Source organism: Sander lucioperca, chromosome 23 (assembly GCF_008315115.2).
Source record: "Sander lucioperca isolate FBNREF2018 chromosome 23, SLUC_FBN_1.2, whole genome shotgun sequence".
NCBI classification, from domain to species: domain Eukaryota; kingdom Metazoa; phylum Chordata; class Actinopteri; order Perciformes; family Percidae; genus Sander; species Sander lucioperca.
This window is the reverse complement of record NC_050195.1, coordinates 14,981,567-15,000,096: the sequence shown is the minus strand read 5'-3', so window position 1 is coordinate 15,000,096 and position 18,530 is coordinate 14,981,567. Positions and strand designations below refer to the sequence as shown.

The 18,530-nt window shown below is 40.4% G+C and overlaps 1 protein-coding gene across 4 annotated transcripts in view; it reads right to left on the bottom strand.

Moving 5' to 3' along the window:
* The window catches only part of abcd3a (ATP-binding cassette, sub-family D (ALD), member 3a), a 29,497-nt gene extending 11,218 nt beyond the window's left edge, over positions 1–18,279 (bottom strand). The window contains exons 1-10 of one of the 4 annotated variants that reach the window (XM_031307791.2): positions 18,056–18,279; positions 17,017–17,053; positions 16,802–16,900; positions 13,341–13,429; positions 10,807–10,876; positions 7,566–7,663; positions 6,746–6,869; positions 3,895–3,951; positions 1,819–1,961; positions 1,659–1,728 (exon numbers count right to left, since the gene is read on the bottom strand). In XM_031307791.2, coding sequence (XP_031163651.1) covers positions 1,659–1,728; positions 1,819–1,961; positions 3,895–3,951; positions 6,746–6,869; positions 7,566–7,663; positions 10,807–10,876; positions 13,341–13,429; positions 16,802–16,900; positions 17,017–17,053; positions 18,056–18,165 — 897 coding nt within the window. In that variant the 5' untranslated portion in view covers positions 18,166–18,279. Of the gene's footprint in view, positions 1–1,658; positions 1,729–1,818; positions 1,962–3,894; positions 3,952–6,745; positions 6,870–7,565; positions 7,729–8,192; positions 8,566–8,622; positions 8,693–10,806; positions 10,877–13,340; positions 13,430–16,801; positions 16,901–17,016; positions 17,054–18,055 lie in introns of those variants that run through there. The other 3 variants (XM_031307790.2, XM_035998029.1, XM_031307792.2) reach the window with 3 other exon arrangements.
* Positions 18,280–18,530: the final 251 nt, after the last annotated feature.

Here is an 18,530-nt window from a genome sequence, read left to right as displayed (position 1 = left end):
CATAGGTGTATTTCGGGACACCATGAGATAGGTGCAGGCGCAACAACACACACTCTTGACCCCATTCAACCACACCAATAAGAGATAGTGGCCTGTTAGAGGTGACACCATTCATTCTGCTGTAAATCATTGATTCTTTGGGGACTCTTAACACAGGGGTCTTCAATGTTTTTTAGGCCAAGGACCCCTTAGCTGAAAGAGAGAAGGATCAGGAACCCCCCCCCCCCCTACTTCATATATCGTATAAAATTAAGTTGCAGATTAAGCTGGGCCTACAATAATGTGTAGGGCGGCCTAAAGCCTTTGCATCTACCTTTTTTATGGTGCATACAATACTAAAATATTAATTATTGACACATTCATATACATCATGTTTTAATACTAAAGCTATAGTGTGTAGTTTCTGTCTCCCCCATGAGAAATTAAAAGTAATGACATCAATTCTGTTGGTGCATCCACATGATACAAGCCTTCGGTGATCACGCACCGCCCCCTCCCCTCCTCCACACAGTTGCTAGTAGCCAAAGAGGACACGGAGGATTAAAAAAACATGATGGACTCTTCAGAAGAGGTCATTATCTTCACGCTTTCCGACCAGAGGGATTTTTGCAGTTCCTAGAACATAGCGTTCCAATTTGGGGATTATTAAGTTCCTCTGACCGCAGTTCCTGGAACTCTTTCAGCTCCTACTTCAGGGCAGGGTCTTTTCCCTTTTCTGCATAGTGGTGGGTAGATGGCTGTGTTATAATAACAAAAGGTCAGTTCCTATGGCCACTTGGCCAGTGTGAATGCAAATGGAAAAACGGTTTTGGGGGAGAGTAGTTAGTAGAACTGTTTAGAAGTGGACTGTTCCTAAAACTACGTTCCTGTAACTACTTGGTCGGAAAGAGGCTGTACTAAGCATCCCTTGTTGGCCAACATTTTGGTTTTGTCTATACTACTAGGTACTTATACTATATTGACTGGATTAAATAGAATTGCATTACTAAAAAGAGTATGAACATGACTAAAACTAATAAAAACTAAAATGACAGCTTGACACAAAGTAACTAAATTAAAACAGGCCGCCAAAAACAACACTAGATACAATACAACAAAACAGCGTTAACCGAATCAGCGGCGGGCCGTTGGCAGAAAGCGGTCCATCTGTTTTAGTCCCCGCCGAGGCAGCAGCGGACATCGGGAGATGGCTAGTCAGATTGTCCATCTCCGGGGCTGTCAACGCTGTGTCTCGGCAATAAAGTGGAGGGACCGAGCAGCCCCTGCTGCGGCCGCTGGCTAACGTTAATGTTAGTTAGCTAACGACACTGGTTAGATATAATGAGTTGTCAGTCATCTGGCGAGAACACTGTGCTGTCCTACGCTGTGACAAGAGTGTGTAAATGAAACATTAACTTGTTGAATTTTACTAATTTAGTGGCGGTCGGCGTAATTTTGACATAGGTCAACTGGAAGGAAAAGCCAGTTGTACGTTGGCAGAGCGCCACCTACTGTAGCAGAGGTAGAGTTACTCCTGTCATTCTCCCCATTCTTCCCCGCTCATGTATACGGGGAGAACTGGCAGAACCCGGTTATTCACTTAACCAGGGTAAGACCATACCCTGGTTACTGTCTTAACATTCTCATCTTGTGGGAAACGCTGCTTAACTGTTACTCACCAGTTTCTTGAAGGTGCTGTGAATGGTCTGTTTTTCCCTCATGTTCCCATTGTAGAAGGCAATCTCTTCACTACAGTAAAAAGAAAAAATGAAAGTAAATGCAGTTTTGTAGTAAATAGCTGTACATTAATAGGGTTTGAGCAGTTGATGTTGCGTTTACCTATTGGTGATGAGGCGAGAGTTGACGTAGCGGTACTCTCCCTCGTACCGTTGCTCGGTGACAGTCATCTTGCCAATGGGCCTTCTCAGTCTGGTCAGGAACAGTCCTGAGACCAGTAGGTAGGTCATCATGATGGCTGGGCCCTAGGGAGGTGAGGGGGACGCAACAAAGTCACTTCCTGTTGAGCAGGAGGTGTGATTTACATTCAGCCTAAAATGTGAATTAAATGCAAATGGACTATTTATTATGGGTCGACCGATACTGGTTTTTCAAGGCCAATACTACGGTGACCGACAGGGGCAAACGCATGGTAGACAAAACACAAGCAAATTAAGAAAACATCTTCATTAATTTGACAACACATGCGCAGCATTTAGCAAACTCGCTCCAAATACACACAACACAACCAAATACACAAGTGCGCTGCAAATACAGAAATGATGCAAAAAGAAAAGCACACAATCCCCGAAAACAAATCCAACAAAAAAAAAAAACCCGCTGCATCCAGATTACGCAACGGAAGTTCTCCAGGCCTCCAGGGGGAGCGCTACGTGGAACAGCTTGATTTTTGACCCCACTGAGAGAGAGACAGAGAGAGAGAGAGCCGGGGCACGTTCAATCTCAGAACGGTGTGCACCGTTGTGAAACGGCAATATGGCAGGCGGGGCCCCTTTTTGTTAAAAGCTAAATGTGGGTCAAACCATTCTGAATGAAGTGTTGTGGTGCTGCTGAGACTTCCCAGCCTACAAATCCTATCTAAAAAATCTTTGTTTGGTACAGATCCTCGCAAAAATCACACTATAATCATTTCCATTTTTTAGATTTTAATATTTTTCAATGAAAATGAGAATGATACAAAAAATTATCATTCCCTCCAATATCGTGAATCCTATCGCAATATCAGTCAAAATAATCGCAGTTAGATATTCTCCTCATATTGTGCAGCCCTAGTTTGGTCGGTGTGTCTCTGTGCTTAAAGCAATTATTTAAGAAAACTGAAACTTTAAACTAAATACAGTCATAAAATGAATAAATAAAAACACAAATAGCTTCCTGTAGTTGTAATGTATTTATTTGCAGGGGTTGCAGACTGCTTACAGAGCTGTAGCAGAGCCAAGGTAGCTCACTATTTAATTAATTCACTGTATTGGTTATCGGTCAAATAAAACACTGATACAGATAATCTGCTGATAAATGGCTGATCCCTAGTACTTATACAGCTCTTTTCTAGTCTTAACGACTACTCAAAGTGATTTTACATAGTACAGGAATCCTTCACCATTCACACACATTCATACACTGTGGCCGAGGCTGCCGTACAAGGCGCCGCCTGTTCCTCAGATAAACACACACACATTTACACTCACACAATTCAGGGTTCAGTGTCTTGCCTGAGGACACTTCGACATGGGACAGCAGGGCCAGGAATCAAACCACCAACCTTCCAATTGGTAGGAGAGCGCTCTACCACCGGAGCCACAGCTGCCCCATATGTAGATTTGCACTGTAGATTGAAGTTCAGCCAACTTTTCAATCCAACTGAACCTATTTTGAAAATGCTGCCATCCTGAATGTAGCCACAGCTTATTATTATAATAATTATTATTTGTTTGAACTAGTCGTTTTTTTAAACCCACTTGGAGTCGGAACAGATCACAGTAAACCAACAACCGCTATCATTAGATCTCTGAGGGCAGCATTCCGCTCACAAGTTTGTTCATAATGTTTTTTTTCTTCTAATGGTTCTAAATAGTTTTATCTGGTTAAAGTATTCATAAAAAGCAGAGCTTGTTTTGTGCTCACTAAAATCGGACGTCCCCACAGCTGACTTGGGCAGGATGAATTTACCTCCACTGTCCAAGAGTGGAACACAACTTTTCAGTTTTCTAATTTAAATTAAATGGAAAGCAAATAATGATATTTGACATGTATTCTATTAATTCTGATGCAGTATATGTAGAAAACTTAACGTATATGAAACAACAGGTACCCTTATGTCTTTGTGTGGTGTGGTATATACAGTATGTACTGTATTTCCATAGACTAAAGAGAACATGCGGGAGATAACCTGCTTACCTGAGCACCGATGGCACTTGTCAGCTTGAAGATGTACAGACCGATATCCAACAGAGGCTGCAGGACAGACAAAGGACAGATAAATTAACAAATAATATTCCACGATGTTCCGATCAGAGGAGCACTAACAATGATCCTGTACCAGCAAAGCAGCTGGGCTTCTAGCAGTTTGCTTTTTTCTTTCATTTGGGGAAAACAGGGCCCGTATTTATCAAGCCTCTAAGAATTACTTACAAGAACACTGCTAAGAAGTGACTTAAGAGTAAAACAAATTCTTGGCTCAAAGCTGTGCTTAAAAGTTAGTTATCAAGCATCTCAGTCGTAATTTAAGTGGAGTGTAGGACTATGGGCCCTATTTTAATAATCTAAGCGCACGGCGTGTAGGAATCCACTTTTGCTAGTTTAACGCTGGAAAAAAGGGTCTGTGTGCCAGGTGCATGGTTCTAAAGGGCAGATCATATCATAATACTATTTCACATTGTAATATTTTTAATCTTCTGCATGTTTGTGTGCTGCTGCGCTTCCCTGTGTGTGTAACAAGCATAGTGTGCGTGCTGTGCATAAGCCTAGGCGCATTTTACTAATTACTAAATGTTAAAATATCAATGAAATGCAGCGTTATTGACTTTAGACCAGGTTTTTGTTGGTCAATGGCGCGATCACTTTCCACTGCCCCAAGATAGAATACGACCTGAATGCACCTGAACCTGCGCCGGGTGCAAGATAGGGCTCTATATCTTAAAGGAACAAGCCGACCTATTGGGACTTTAGCTTATTCACCGTATCCCCCAGAGTTAGATAAGTCATACATACCCTTCTCATCTCCATGCGTGCTGTAACGCTGTCTGACAGCTCCACCGGTAGCTTAGCCCAGCACATGCAGGTGAATGGTTCCACTAATCCTACTGCTCCGAATTGTGACAAAAGTGACAAAATAAACGCCAACATTTCCTATTTACATGTTGTGATTTGTAGAGTCACAGCGTGTACAAAAAACAACGTAACATGAGACACAGCCATCTTCTAACCGTAAACAAACAGGGGACTATATTCACAGACAGGTTTGCTGCAAAGCAAATCATTCCGTCCAAGTACTATATTCTTCTGCCTGAGAATATAGTTCCCGGTTTGTTTACGGTTAGAAGATGGCTGTGCCATGCAGGTACCATTCACCTGCATGTTCTGTGCTGGCCTGATGCCGCTGGAACCGTCAGACAGCCTTACAACACGCACGGAGATGAGAAGGGTATGTATCGACTTGTCTAACTCTGGGGGTTACGGTGAATAAGCTAAATTTCCAATAAGTCGGCGTGTTCCTTTAAGTGTCAGTCTTCTGGCGCTTACCCACTGCTAGTACCAGCTCTGCTCAGCCGCGGTGCCCCGTCCTCCATTTTCCATTGCAGATTTAGCACCGCCTCATGCATGAGGCGAGTGTGGCTAGTTGTCATAGCAACGCCGCAGGAAACTGCCGTGACCTAACGCGACACACACAGAACGTGGAATGTGTGTTGTTTTTGATTCTCAGCATGTGGCTGTTTGCCAGAAGACACATTTAGTTTCTACAGAAGCTGGAGGCAGCAAAAAAACACAGCTGGCTAAACTATTTAAAAATGGCGGGTTTGATCAGGACACCGCCCCCCCCCCCGTCGCTAGCAATGATAATGCAGTGATTAGTGACGATTCTCTCCAACCAATCAGTAGTCTGCATGTTTTCACGTCACCTGTTGGTATCGCCTCAGCTCGCTTGGAACCTCGACGGAGGTGATACTAAAAAAAGTACCTGTTGGCAGGTACCAGGGACTATTTTTTTTTTTTTTAATAATGGAAAAAGGCGAGTAGAGTCGAGTCGAGCAGGTACCATGTAATGGAAAATCGCCGTTAGAGATGATTCACGGCACTTTGCTGTGCCACGAACGGGATTTTGAACGACGACATAGGCATGGACCAATCACTGAATAGATTTCCTTATTTAAGAATATTCTCAGATACATTCACATTGAATGGTGAAATTCCTAACCCGAGTTTACTGTACATTCAACACACATTTGACAATAACGAATTTAGAGAATCCATTATGATATACACATTGGAAATGAAAGATAAACATGTTTTCCACCACGTCTTAATTACAAATTTTAAACCGGTGTGCTGTTAACTGACCTGCCTATACATAGCCTAGATTTTAATATTTTATGCCTGCTCTGTCCAAACGATACCGCTTGATTATTACTATTATGATTGTCGCCAAACATTTCAAAAACAATCCTCTCCTGAAAGATTGGCGCACGTCTTTGTCTCCTCAGTGCCATCACAAGCCCCTACTGGCAACTGCTAACCACTTGAGAGACCTCTCAAGCTGTCTTAAATAACTTTAAGAAATGTGATAACTTGCCTTTATACTTAAGTTTGAAAGTAGTACATTTCATGAATTCTCAGCACTGAAGACTAAAATGGCACTTTGAGAAGCTTGATAAATACGGGCCTGGTTTCAGATTAGAGTTTGCTGGGTAGGCCTGGTACAATGCCCAGCAGCAGGAAGGTGAGGGCAACGACCCAATGTAACCTCTAACTCGTACAAAAAGAGCTTCTGTAATTATCCAATGTCCGAATATAATACACCTCTACTGCCCTGTTGGAGTTGGATTTATCATTGATGGACACATGGATGAAGGTAGTTCTAACATTTCCAACACAAAAATATCTGAATGCCTACGGTGCATTGAAATCATGCCATACATGATGCAGAAGACTTGCACAGCACTCCAATCTATTCATTCTAAATGTCCCAATCATTGTGAATGCTAGAAGATTGTTGAACATTATTCATTTGAGAGCCAACAAAGTTTGGTACCTTGCTGAGGTTCGAGTAAAGGTCCACCACACTGTTGCAGAATTTCTCCACATCCTGTGTCAGTAGCTGGTCTGCATTGGCTATCCGGTTGTCCAGGTTTCCCATTTTGTAGTAGGTGAAACCCCTGAAGAGCCAGAACACAGGGTTACGTACCACTCAAAGAAGCCAGGAGACACCCATGAACACATGGTCCCCCCCGTGACTGGAAGATGGGAGAACCAATTAATCCCCCAATGTGTGTCACCGGTTCCAGATAAGTCAAAACACAAGGTCAAGGTTTTTCTTAGAACCACTTGTTCCTTCTTTTCCTCGCTCATGGTATAAGTCATTATCTTGCAATTTGCTGCTAAATTGCATTTGAATATGAAAGGTTATCAAACCGGAGTTATGGTTTATAGCCGACACTTCAGTTTTCTCTAAAACATGACCAGTTTTCTACAACATAAATATTACCATCACTACTGTAACGTTACACAAATCATAACCACACACAGATAACCCTTAATTCTTTCTTTTCTGTTATATTACTTATTTGTTACCATTTTATTTTGTAACATTTGGAGGAGGGAGGGAGGGGACCAGCTCCCTCCTACAGGTCTGTGGGGGGGGGGAACCAAGGCAAGGATACCCAAAAGATAAAGTTAAGAAAACGACATACACTAGACCTCCCTGGCTCAACTGAACCTCCATTTTTTTTTAATCGTTATTTTATTTTTTTCCTCTCCATCACACATACAATTAGACAATTGTGTAATAATTGTTACAGGCCTAATGTTTACCAGAAGATCCCATATGATGGGAAAGTGGCTTTAGTACTTACTCCAGGTACTGGTCGTACAAGTGCTTAGTGAGCCTCTCCCGGAACCTCAGCTTCAGCTCGTATAGACCCAACTTCAGGAAGTTGTTCACCAAGGCTATCTGAAATGACCCAGTCACACAGAACATAAAACAAATCCATCTCTCACTATCAGCTCTTTGCTTAAAGGAGAATTCTGGCAAATGTTTACATTAATCTTGATTACTATAAATATGCGAGTACTTCCGAGTGGAAAAAACCCCCGACCTGAATCGTTCCTAGCAAACTGGAGTAGCTGCAGCTACCTCTACGAGCTTCCACTGAGCTAAAACGGCAGTTGTCGGGGCAAGTTTTAGAGGGCCTTTGTGCCTCTTAACAGACACAAAATGCAATTAAAATGTTTGTGCCACATGAACAGGGCCCTTACGTGACAACAAGATGTGTTTTCAACTCAGACATTGTTTAAATTCACCTACCCTGTCTCTATCCTGCCGGTAGCTAGCTCGCCCTGCTAGCTGTTAGCTGCTAGCTGCAGCTACTCCGTGTTGACCGCACCGATTCGGCTCGTTTTTTTTTGTTTTTTTTCCTATCGACTGTACTCGCATATTTATAGCGATCAAGATTAACGTAAAAATTGGAATTCTCCTTTAAGTACGGCTTAGCAAGTGACAGGGTTTTAGAAACTGAATAGTATTCATGCTGATTGTTGTTTGTTTTTTTCAATTAGAAGCATAGGATATGGGAAAGAAGAAAACATGCAATAGCAGAATATTTACACTTCAGTCATTGACTGCTAATGTTAGATCTAAATAATGACCATGCTAAATGGCAGTTCTTGTAAGTGCATGAAATGATTCAATGAAAATAGTCCACCATCACCAGGAAATTAGTAATTACACAGCAGAAGATGTCAGTGTTTTTCATATCAGGTCTCCATTGTAGACGTATCAGAAAATTAAACTATGAACTAAACGACAGATGTGTTAAAGAATAATATATAGCATAGAAAATTAAGATCACACTTAAGAGTGTGACCAAAAAAAAAAAAAGTTAAAAAAAAGTTAACAAAAGACACACTTACAAGTGGCATGAATTTGATAAAGCTGAACAAGTAGGCCTTGAAATCTTTTGTCGAGCGACCGATAATTGCACTGCAAACCACAACATGCACAAATATCAGCAAGCATTGCCAAAAGAGTCAGTGGGACAAATAGTGATGCTTGATAGACTTCTTTTTCCTTTGAAACCAATGCGGCTTTGCTAAACAGCTTTAAAAATAAGAAAAAAGAGAGCGAGACAGTAACAGTGGAGTCCTGACATAGATAAAGTCAAGAAAACCATTCAATTTATGTACGTCCATGTTATTTTTATGGTGCACACATTGACTTTTTGGACAGCTGTGGAGCCATATATTTGTGTGCCTTTAAAAATCCTTTCATAATAAACTGTCATATCTGATACCGTGTCTGTATGCTCGTATTCTTTTCCCAAATCTCTTACTTATTGTGTCAGCGGCACTGTAGTGTGACATAAATAGAGAGGGAATAGTTTGAGCAAATATGACAAGAATTTTTTTTATTGTCAAACTATCACTACATCCTGACAGTACTACATGAGACTGATGAGAAATCTTGTTCCTCTCTGCCACAACAACCAATTAGAGCCAAGGAGGCTCTAACACAGTGTCAATCACTGCTCGTGGACTCCGATCAAACTGATAAACTAGGCAGTGCTGATCAGATATTAATCAATATTCTGTTACTGCATTGCCTATTCTACGGGAAAAGTTTGCCATCGCCAGTTGGCCGGGGGCACTGCTAGGATTTGGCTCGACTTGGGCATAAACTTTTCTCATTTTACAGCTAAATAGTACACCAAAAGATGTTTCTGAAACATTTGAGTGTAGAGCGGGGCGATATGGAATAAAATCAAATAAAGATAATTTTTGCATCGATGTCGATATTGTAGGGTTGAGAATTGGTGGTTTCACAAAATATTAACACAATAAGAGTTTTGATAAATAATCACTAATAATGTGGATTACAATGACTAAGTGGGTAAAGGCAAATAATAGAACAGCTAGTTAGTCTGGTAAGTTCAGAAAATGACATCACTTTACTGTAATGTAGCCTTTAAGACCAGGAAAAGACACTTTTGTCATATCACAATATTACGATATCCAAAATCTAAGATGATATCTAGTCTCATGTATCGATGTCAATATAATATCGATATATCGCCCAGCCCTGATTTGAGGCGATAAAATAGGCAGTGCAGAGTACTTTCTTGTTTTATGAACCAAGCGGTCGGCGAGCTCGAAGCAGCTGTGTGCGTTTGACCAATCAGCGACTGTCATCCCTGCAAACCCCACCCCCAAGGTTCCTGTACTTTCAGGAAGTACTACCCCCCCATGATCACAGGCTTTTTTTAAAGCTCCCAGGACTTAATTTTTACCCTGGTCCCTGCGGTGGAAACGCAACGAGTTCCACAGAAGGTTATTTATTTATCTCATGTGCTACGGTCAGGATATAGTGACAGTTTCGGCAAATATGACAAAAAGTTGTTGTTGTTTTTTTTTAAACGTTACCTAGCATGTAAACACGTTCTAGTAAAAACCCCAAATACAAGTATGAACATGAAAATAAGCATGCCTCCTTTAGGCAAAAATGTAAGCTGGTTTATGCATATTCATTAAATAGTTATATTATTGGTACTGTTATACAACTGCATTGTTTATTCATATGAATATATTTGCAGTAAAACATTCAGGTTTTTGGCTTTGAATGGATGCAATACAGGCTCCAACTTTCAAGCTGATAAAAGTTACTATGTAACACTTTTTTTATTCTGCTAGGAAGCTATCTGTAATGGACAAAAGGGTTTCTCCCATTACTTAACTGTATTTATTATTTTATTTTTTTGCATTGCTCTGATGGGTTTCATTATATAGTTAGACAATAAAAAGATAAATCCTGAAATAGGCTGCTTTCTAATGTCAGCAGAACTTTTGTAGTTACAGGAAAATAAATGTCAGTTATGATAAACACATAAATTGAATGGAATTCCATGTGTAAATGTGTTCTAGTAAGTGTATGCCAACAGTTATTAAGTTCACCACCTGGGAAGGAAATGTAGACTGCAGACAGTAAGTGATGAAAAAGCACAACACAACTACAAAGCAAGATGTTAAAACCACAGTGCTAGTTGTTTTTTTTTTAAAAGCTTGGTTTTCCACTTCTGCGAGAACCATGTGGTGGACAGTTACCCCCGGTATGACTGATATGTAGGAATAAAAGTGCTTCTTGAATAGATTGATGTCTCTGCCTATAATACCACTGTGGAGAATCAAAACAAAGTCATCAGTTTCTTGCAGAGAATCAAACAGCAACACATGATGGAACACCCCACCCATTCCCATTACAATCTTCAAAAGAAAACGAGAGCGAGCTTGTTTCAGATGCATTGGCTTTTCAAGGGATTGACACTGTGACTAGGGATCGACCAATTATCGGCCTGGGATTCCCTGGGCCGATATTTGGCAATTTGCAGATTATCTGTATCGGTGAATTATTTTACAGATAAAGTAAAGGATTAAAAAGTGCGCTACTTCGGCTCCACTACAGCTCTGTAAGCAGTCTGCAACACTTGCATAAACTGCATGTTTAGACTTCAGGAAGCTATTTTTGTTTTTATTTATTGATTTTTGATTTTTGATTTGTGTATTATGTTTACAATTTCAGTTGTATTACATACTTGCTTAAAGCATTTACACAAACTTTTGTGTTGGAGTTTGTAGCATTCCAAAATGTTAATTTTGACTAAAAGATTTTCATTTTTACTGTAAATGCATATCGGTTTTTATTAACTACTAATAATGGGTATCGATATCGGCCCTGAAAAACCAGTATCGGTTGACCCCTAACTGTGACTGTCTTCAAACCTGCGTAAGCAAAGACAATTATAAGATCATTTGAATGCTAACCACAAAAGCCAATTGATAAGGGTAAACAGTGACCTGATCAAATGTTTGGTATTTGGCAAGAACTGCTTAAAATATGTTATCTTTCTAAGAACTGATGTCATAAACTATGCCCACATAGTTTGCATTGATATAATTCTGCACTGATTATGCGCTGACAGTGACAGCAAACATTGCTGGAAACATAATTTGGGTTACAATCTACACAGAAAAGTCAGATGAATTTTTTTTTCTTAAATTTTCAATTGAAAGAAAAAAAAATACTATCTCCCTTATATTAAAAATGCTAAAACCTGGATTAAGCAGAGGGGGGAAAACAGCTTACCAATGACCAACATGAACATGATAAAGTTATTAGTTATCAGACAATATATCAATATTGTGCATCCCTGCATTCTTTACAGTGAAGACTACTGAAAAAAGCAGCGGATTTCTGATTGAACACAGCTAAACTCTTTCTGCATATTCAAACTGTGGCCCACGTACAACAGCCACATTTAAATGTGGATCATGAACACTTTTCTACATGGGCCTTGACTGAAATGTGAACCATGTAGACTAGCATGACTTGGTAGAGACAGCACTATATACAAAGCCCAATTGGAGACTTAAGTTCCAACTATGCAAAGCAGGTAAAATGTACAGCGCAGTCCCTAAGCAGCAGCACAGTGACACATTTTTTGTTTTGGACAGTTTTCATTGGACCTACTGTACTTTACAACTACATTTCAGGAGCCACATCACCAATATAACAAACACTGACTTTTTATCAGAATAATAATAATAATAGCTGGAATTTCAAGGGACCCAAGTACGCTTCACTTACAGTATATCAGTGTTTCACCCAGTGTAATGTAAGTCTGGTGGCCCACCAGGCCTAAGTCTCTGGGAGTAATCTTTTTAAGACGTTTATTAAACTACAGTTACAGTGGGGCGCCTCGGTTGGAAACTTAGATGTAGTCATATTTTCAAATCTCCAGTCAGCGTTTAGCACTGACTTAATTAAGGCCCCTATGGAATCTGTCTTATAGCTTTTTTAAAGTCTAAGGGCCCTATTTTAACAATTTTACTAATGCGCTGTTAAAATAACAATGAAATGCTGCGTTATTGACTTTAGACATATAAAGCTCTACATGGCCTTGCTGTCTGACCTGCTTATCCAATAGAAACCCGTCTCTAAGGTCATGTGGCTCTTCTGGATGTCCAAAGGTTAAATCTAAAGTTTGTGAAGAGGCTTTTGGTTTTAATGGGCCTGGAATGCCTTCACGATGGCATTAGGTGTGCTGTTGCAGAAAATCGGCAGTGAGCGGTGTGAATTATCCTGAGGAACGAGTGCATTGTTTCTACTAAAATTACTGTTTCACACATTTTTTTAATGTTTTTAGTAACGCAAGTTGTATTCACCTCCATTGTATTGGAGAGGAGGCACAACTTTCAAAAAGGTGTAAGAAATCCATAACTTTCCACACAAAGGCAGAACATATTTGAATGGCTATATACCACACTACCTTCACTTGTTTGATAGTTTGTTTGTCTTGGGGCGAACAGACATTTTAAAATCCAATATGCTGGAGTATTGAGCCAAAACTCGAATCAATGTGTCACTGTCCCAATACTCACAGACTGTACTGTATTGTATATGGGTCTAGTTCTCCTGTTACTCAGGTGCGGATTTATTCAACATCAAGGATCGATAAGGTTGTCATGGCTGCTACATGGCGACAACATAATACCCCCCAATATACTTTTAGGGTCATGAATTTTAAAAACCTTTATCTTAAACTTTAAATAATAATGTAAGCATGAAGGCTGAGTCTGACCTTTCGATCATGGTGCCGTTCTGGATCATCCATACGTCACAGTAGGTCCTGGCCACCAACATGGCAGCGATAAGGATAAGGTAGCCAGTCTGTGGCGATGACAGCAACAACAGAGAACAGTTAGTAGAGCATGTGAAACATTGCTGATCATTAAGGCCTTTATCATTCTGCCCTTGACTCTGCTCATATCTCCCAAACTGATCGGATAAGACTAAATGGAAGTAGAGAAGCCGTGTGGAAAGGGCCTTGGCTTATGGAGCTGATGTGTCTGTGTCAAAGGGCTCTGCTGTCTGTACACAGGCTCAGACAGATTCATTATGACATTTGGAATAATGTTCAACTCCTGGTTGCTAAATTACATGTTTGACTAACACTGAATAGCATGCTTAAATGTTTTGTAATCTTTATTTTTAAAGTAGCTTTTCAAAGTGGACCTACTGGCCTCTGCCGGTAAATCGGATGCAGTACAGATGCCATTCTAACATTATATTAGTATTACAGTATTACAAGAAAACATCATCTTAAATCACCTGCTGTATTTTTGGGCAAATCCCAAGAGAAGTTTTCAACAGCTCTGTTGAAATGAAAGAGCATACAGTACATAACTTCAGCCTAGGGCTGCACAATGTCACTTTGTTTCCCATCATTGTGACATCAACTGCCACAATTAACACATCACGAAAGGCTGCGACACATCGTGAAAGACACTCAAGAGATTTTTCGTTAATTGAAAATATCAGTAGAAAACTTAAAAATGTTAACTCTCTAACACCTTTTTAGAGGTGCCTTTAATATTTACTTCCATGTTCAATTTGTTCGATAAAAGAATGTTTGAAATGATTTCCTTTCATTCGTTTTAAATTCAACAAGCACTTTGTTGTATTTAAGCAGAACGGAGTACAATGTAATATCTGTTTATTTATATCCAGTAATATCGTTATCGTGATATTCAACAACGTTATCGCATATTTTCCTCATCTCTTGCAGCCATACTTCAGCCAATCAATTTCTTTTAGAATCCTTGTGATCCTAGAAAACCTCCAAATAGGTCTCTCAGATCTGCTGGGTTAGGCCTGCTAGCGGTTCCAGAGTCCAGGTCAAAGTCAAAGGGTGAGTGAGTGTTTGCTGTACTGGCACCTTGGCTGTGGAACAGTCTTGCAAACCGTTTATAAAGACATTTTTTCAAACGCTGCTACTCTAACCATATTATAAGCCCACTCCTGGATAGACAGCAGCCCTTCATTCTTCCATCCTCTTAAAAGAATCTGTCTGGCTATCATTAAACTAGTCTGGACCCAGCTTCTTATGTGTCATCCATCCTGTTTAGGATTGACCCATCTCCCAGAACAAATAATCTTGAGCTGAATAGAGCCTGGCTCCTTGCTATCCGACATAAGTTATCATGTATCCCGCTCCAAAACTCCTGGACCTTATTACAGGACCATAGGACATGAAGTAATTGGCCGTCCTCTCTCTTACATCTCCAACAATTTGGTGTGTCTTTCAGGCCGAGTCTAAACAATCTGGAGGGAGTCCAATAGAAGTGATCCATAATCTTGAACTGAATGAGGTGCACCCTCACACCGCGTGACACAGTTTTAATACTCCTCCATCCCCCAGGTTCTGCATGAGCATAGAATAATACCCTGAAGCCTCTTGACTTTTTACATAATTCATCAACACCTTATCTAAACATTCTGGTGCCTTCGCGGCTAAAGAACTGGATCCAAAAAATCCCCACTAACAGATGGGGAAGTTGCAAATTGATGAAAAATTGAGACCTGGGGATTCCAAATGGCTGTACCACACAACTTTAAAGCTATAGTGCGTAGTTTGTGTCTCCCCCATGAGGAATTCTAAGTAATGACAACCAAACTGTTGGCGCGTCCGCATGATACAAGCCTTCCGTGATTGCACACCACCCCCACCCCTCCTCCACACAGTTACTAGTAGCCAAGGAGGACACGGAGGATTAAAAAACATGATGGACTCTTCAGAAGAGGTCATTATCTTCACTTGAGTTTCTGCGCGGGAAAGTCCCCGGACGCCACAATCTTCTGAACATAGTCACACTGAGAAATCCAGAGAGAGTTGTGTGGAGCTGATAGTCTGAATTAGCTTTGTAGCAACTCATTTGGCAATGGCTTGAATGTAACGGACGTTCATTGATATCAAAAAAGTTCCGCACTAAAGATTTAACTAGGTATTTTAAGTGGGGAGGGAATAACATACCCAGGTATATGATACCTTGCTTGGGCCACTAAAATGCACCTGAATGGAAGGCTGTTACGGTGCACTGAGCTGTAACGCTTCTGACTTGGACCAATTTACCCTATAATGCAAATTTTTCAAAAAGAGTCCTGATTGGTCTGGTTCCCCTAATGGAGGACTTTACTACTGAAACCACACAACCTTTAGCTACCACTGAGATCTCTTCAGTCAGTCTAACTTTCCTAAACTGACGTAGAGCTGCAAAGATTAAGCGATTGGTTATTATTAAATCAATTGCCAACTATTTTGATTATGGATTAATTAATTTTTTCAAGAAAAAAAAAAAAAATTCTGTGATTCCAATTTTGGATTCAGTTTTTTAAGTTTTCCTATAACCGTAAACTAAATATCTTTGAGTTGTGGACAAAACAAGACATTTGAGGACGTCATCTTGGGATTTGGAAGACGCTCATTGACGTTTATAGACCAAACAACTAATCGATTAATCAAGATAAAAAAATGAATCAATTGTGAAAATAATAGTTAGTTGCGGACCTAAACTGATGGGTTTAATTTGCGGAACTGTTTTAAACATCTGGATGATTGAAGGAAATATAAGCAACAAGTTAAAAGGAAATAGACCAGTACAGAACAGTCCCGCCCACAGCCAACTCCGGAAGTAAAAATCCCATTGATTTTCTCCATAAGGATTTAGAATATCAGTCATGTCTAAACCATCCCATAATGTCTACGTGGTTGTGAAACGAAGGTTTCTGCTCCTGTAGAAGCTAGAAGTCTGTATGAAATCAACCTTGTTTTAAGAAAAATGTATCCGTGATTTAATGGAGAAAAACTACACTACCCACAATCCTAGGCGTAACAGCAACGTCTCTGATTGGTCCAACTCGCTGTTACCATAGAAGCGTTTACCGTACCCGCGAAACCGCGAACAGCTAGAGCGAGCTTCTACCATTGAAGTCTCTGATAGTTTCTCTACACGGTCTGGGACCTTTTGCCTTCTTTGCCGTTTTCAAAATGTTTTTTTGCGCCGAATCATCATGTGTTATATGCTCACTATTTATCTCGTAGCTGGTTGGCTTGGTTCCAGACTTAAAACTCTATATATCAGCAATTTTCGAAACGTCAATGAAACAATTGAATGGGGAAAAACACTTCCGGAGACAGAGCCAAAAACAGTGGGCGGTCACTGTTGAGCTCTATACCAGCCTAACAGCAGATCGATGTCTTACCTCCTTGCAGAAAAGTCGAGGTACCATGATCCGCACAATCCGGAAGACTCGGAGGAAGAAAACCTTGTCCACTGCTGCACGGTCTTTTTTGCCATCTTTCTGAATGAAGAAACATAAAGGTAGACTGTGATACAACTACAATTAACCATTGATGAAAATGTTTGGAGATTTCATAGAAGGGTTTTTATAGACAAAAGAAAACCAGATTGACATACCTCATTGTTCAGTACTAGATCGGAGCCTTCTTTTTTACTGCAAAGAAAGATTAATAATTAAACCACACAGAGAAAATCCAGGCAGAGGGCAGGCTCTCTGCAGATACAGACACCGCAACACACTTCTAGTGGGTCAGAAGTGATGTTTGATGAGCACACAAATGACATTAAAATTAACAATTGGTCATTGTTATGTCTGTTTGTGCAACAGGTAACGTTCCCAGTGCCTGACTAATTTCCCTTGCCACGCATGATTGCAATTCATTTGTTTTAATTCGGCTATGTTGTGGACATGGTACATGCTTTTAGTGCCAGTAGTTCAACAAATAGTATTTAGATAACTTCAGGGTCAGAGGCAGCTGTGTCAATCTAAGCGACTTTTTTTTCCTCTCTTGAATTCCTATTTTAAACGTATTTTTATAGCATAGCATTTACAAACTTTTTTATTTATTATGTTACGTTCAATAGTATTTACAAGTGGCTTATAAGAATTCCTAATTGAGTTTTCTACGGTAAAATGAACTTTTACTGATAAGAAAGGGACACTTCAACTAGCTATTTTCAAAATTTTGTTTGGCGTGTCTATTCTCTATTTTATCACTTTTTTAGAGCAATGTCAGGGATTAGAATAACTACCTAACCTATCGACAGCTCAACACTGAGACACGATACTTCAGAAATTGAGTTTTTACCAAATTAGTCACACAAAGTTACACCAAACGGTCATTCATGGAGCAATCCGTTAGCGTTCGTGATTTCTGTAGAACAAAGACGTTCGTTGTTTGGCCGTTTTACTGGCATTTGAGCTGCTCGGATCAGTGAGCAAAGCGACCAAACTATGCCTGCCCACAACAAAAATGGAAGTGAATTCAGGAGCGTCCCAGCGGCAGGTCGCCTCCACCTGTCAGAAAACAGGTCAGACTGGGAAGCTAGCAGCTGCTAGCTAACTAACGTTAGCATCATGACAGGTAGCCGACACAAACTAACGCTTTCTGCGTTTCAAAGCAAACCTCAAAATTCCACACTGCCGCCCACTTACCCGTCCCGTTTGAGCGTCCGTCTTCTGTGTTTCAGCAGGTACAAAACCAGCAAAACACCGCCTGCTATTGAGGAGTTTTTCGCTGTCAGATATTTACTGAAAGTCGCCATGTTTCCGACACAACGACCCGTCCCGTTGGTGGGTTGGTTTACTCGAGTTTGCTACAGTTCAACCAATGGCATTCTGGGAGTCTCACGCCATTTCTTCTTCTCCGTTTTTCTTCATAACATACATGATAACATATCATATCTGCCCCTAGTGGACCAGATGGAGATATTCTCCAGGTTGTGTTTTTAACCCTTGTGTTGTCTTCTGGTCGACTCTGCACTTGTTATTTTTCAAAGATTATTTTTTTGGGCATTTTTAGCCTTTATTGACAGGACAGCTGAAGAAATGAAAGAGGAGAGAGAGAGAGGGAATGACATGCAGCAAAGGGCCGCAGGGCGGAGTCGAACCCGCGGCCGCTGCGCCGAGG